The following is a 3,303-nucleotide window of genomic DNA, read 5'->3' as shown; positions in this document are numbered from 1 at the left end:
TTTCTTTAGTGACCAAATAATTAACAATATCAGCATACCAAGGCAATGAAGAAACATGCATCAATTGTTCATCAGGAAAAGTTTCAGTGATAGGAGTGGAATCATGTATAGTTTCAACAACTAGTCTAGATAAATGATCAGCAACAACATTTTCAGATCCTTTTTTATCACGTATTTCTAAGTCGAATTCTTGTAAAAGAAGGATCCAACTGATCAAACGAGACTTAGCATCTTTTTTCGATAAGAGATATTTTAATGCAGCATGATCAGAATATCGTTCGAGGAGTGAATGATATTTTTGGGACCGAATATTTAAGACGGCCCAATGCTGGGGACATTCGTCGCTTACTTCAAATGGGGGAGGTGCGTGGTTTTCCAGGCATGTTGGGAAGCATTGATTGTATGCACTGGGAATAGAAAAATTGCCCAGTTGCATGGAAAGGTCAATTCACGCGAGGTGATCACGGCAGACCAACAATCATGCTCGAAGCAGTTGCGTCACAAGATATTTGGATATGGCATGAATTTTTTGGTGTTCCAGGATCCAATAATGATCTCAACATGTTAAATCAATCCCCAATATTCACTGATATCTTACAAGGGCAAGCTCCGAGAGTTGAGTTTACGATAAATGGCACACAAGACAACAAGGGGTATTATCTAGCAGATGGTATCTATCCAGAGTGGGGTACATTTGTTAAAACTATCCCATTGCCTCAAGGAGAGAAAATAAAATTATTTACCCGATGCCAAGAAGCGGTACGCAAAGATGTTGAGCGAGCATTCGGAATACTTCAATCTCGTTTTGCTATTGTACAAGGACCACCACGTTTTTGGCAAAGAGATGTTCTCAAAGATATTATGTATGCATGCATCATATTGCACAACATTATTGTCGAGGATGAAAGAGATGCATATGAGAGTTTGTTTGATTTTAATTATGATGACGGCCCCGCCAACACCCTAATGGTTGAAGTATTGCATGGACCTATTTCTTACTTCCCGACAATGCTTCAAAGAAATGTTGAAATTCATGATAGAAACATTCATCGCAATCTTCAGGCGGACTTGGTAGAGCACATGTAACGCCCCAAACTCCAGGGACCGTTACGGTGTGCCTTGTAAACAGTGCTAAACTTGCTAATCGAGTCATTTGGGCAAAATCGTGAACTAAGTATGATTAGCGGTTTAGGGATTAAAAACTTTGGTTAGGATGTAACGTTTCACTAGAACGTTTAATTTATATATTGGGATCCCGAAAATAAGTTTCAGAGTTTATTACAGAAAATATTTACAATAAGCCGTTCTAAGCGGCAAAACAGGGTTCAACCCTAGTTCCACTTTAAACCTCGGTCGTGGCGGACGAGCAGCTGCATATGTACACGTCATCACCTAAGATCTCCAACTCAAGGATGGTCCAGCTTCCTCTTGCCTTTACCTGCACCACGTAGCACCCGTGAGTCGAAGCCCAGCAAGAAAACACAATAAAGCATGATATAATATCAACAACGATCATAATAACCATTCAGGACTATCAGTCCAAGCAAATAGGTGACAATAGCCAAAAGTCACAATAATGAGCATCGCTCCTTCTAGCCATGTGACGATAGGGTCACCAGGGCTCAACTGATAAGTGATCCTTTCATAAGTTTGATTAGGACAGGTGCAAGGTGAATGGTCACCAACATAACCTTCCTCCCGACTCTAGAGTCGTGCTATGGACAGCGTCCCTTGGCCATGTGACAAACGGTCACCGGGGTCATATACCTTGGCTATAGTCATCTGGTCGTAGACCAGGCAAGCGCTTATAAGTTCTTCGACCTTAGGGTCGGTCTGGCATTAATGCCATAGAGCCATTCAATGCATAATTCTCGACTCTAGAGTCGGTCCCTGACTAGTCAGTGTCTTTCACTAGTAAGACATGCCACCAATCACATATCACATGTTCCACATCCATAAACGAGGTATTTAGCATGCTTACCAAACAGGTAGTAGTGCTATTAGGGCCATGCATAAACACAGAGGCTCAAGCTCTGAACAGTATCATACTCAGTATATAAAGCATGTCCCAAACACATGTTTCTCATGCATCATATGCAATAGATCCAGAAAACTAACATGCATCAATAACAGCCATGCATGTCACGTTTAATAACCAACCAACATGCATCAAGAATAGCCATGCATGTCATACATAATAATCAACAGACATTCATCAATAATAGCCACGCGTGACGTACTCATTAATCAACCAACATACATCATAATAACCATGCATGTCTCATATACACAGGGTGCAGTTTTCTTACCTCAAAGTCGAGCTAGAACTAGTAAAAGAACGACCCTTGAGAATGATCAACCTTTAGTCCTTTAGCGGTCACCTAGTCATAACAAAATATAAGGTATCATCAATAAAAATGATCAACATAAGTTTCCAAATCAATATCTAGCCTCCGGGACATCAACCCCTACTTAACCGGGTACTAGGTACAACCCCGAGGCCTATGGCTTGAATCCCCAAGCTTAAAAACACATTTTTAGCAAAATTGACCTTAAGGGCCGCGGCCCTCCCCTGCTGCGCCGCGGCGCGCCCTCAAACAGAGAGGGCTCTCCCTCTGCCAGACGCCAAGGGCCGCGACGCACCCCTGCTGCGCCGCGGCGCCCAGCCCAGAACAGCAAGAACGCCCACGCACGAACCAGTTTTCCCTGTGCGATTTCCTCTCAAACCAACCCCTCAAACCTTCACAAAACCTCCCTCAAACATGTAATTAAACCCCCACATAACTCCCTTAACTCACTCACATCAAACCCCAATCAAACCAACACTAAAACCCCCTTTGATTCACACTCCCCACATCAAAACTCTAAGGCTGAAACTAATGATCAAAACAGAGCATGCATAAGAACCAGTGGCTAAAGTTCACCTTGGAACTGGTTTTGGACCTCCCTCACAAGCCAAATCAAGTCTCCAATCCAGCCCTTAAGTTTCCCTAGTGTGAAACTCCACCAAGAACTCAAAAACCCTCAAAGGGGAGGTGAAGGAGATGATGTACGGGAGAAGAGGAAGCAAACCCCTGTTTTGCTCTGTTTATTCCACCACCTTCTACAGCCTCTTAAATCTCATGTATATCCACCCCCAAAATGACCAATTTGCCTTTGTGTCATCTAAAGTCTTCCAAGTTACTCTAGGGGTAAAGTTGGAACTTTTAGCTTAATCTGTTAATCATAATTAACGCTTCCCAATTCCCGCTAATTTCAATATCCCCAAACACCAATAATTCATATCCCGTTACCCTAAAATCC

General features: G+C 42.6%; 1 protein-coding gene across 1 annotated transcript; it reads left to right on the top strand.

The window, feature by feature from the left end:
• Window positions 1-480: 480 nt before the first annotated feature.
• On the top strand, window positions 481-1,086 carry LOC133780162 (uncharacterized). Its single transcript, XM_062220033.1, has one exon. The coding sequence runs from the start codon at window positions 481-483 to the stop codon at window positions 1,084-1,086; it is 606 nt and encodes a 201-aa protein (XP_062076017.1).
• Window positions 1,087-3,303: the final 2,217 nt, after the last annotated feature.

This window comes from Humulus lupulus, chromosome 5, assembly GCF_963169125.1.
Source record: "Humulus lupulus chromosome 5, drHumLupu1.1, whole genome shotgun sequence".
Classification (NCBI taxonomy): domain Eukaryota; kingdom Viridiplantae; phylum Streptophyta; class Magnoliopsida; order Rosales; family Cannabaceae; genus Humulus; species Humulus lupulus.
Note: the sequence above shows the minus strand (reverse complement) of the source record. Positions and strands in the feature narration are given on the sequence as shown.

Excerpts from the sequence above, each read along its gene's own strand:
- LOC133780162 (XM_062220033.1), top strand. The coding sequence starts at position 481 with ATGCTCGAAGCAGTTGCGTCACAAGATATTTGGATATGGCATGAATTT.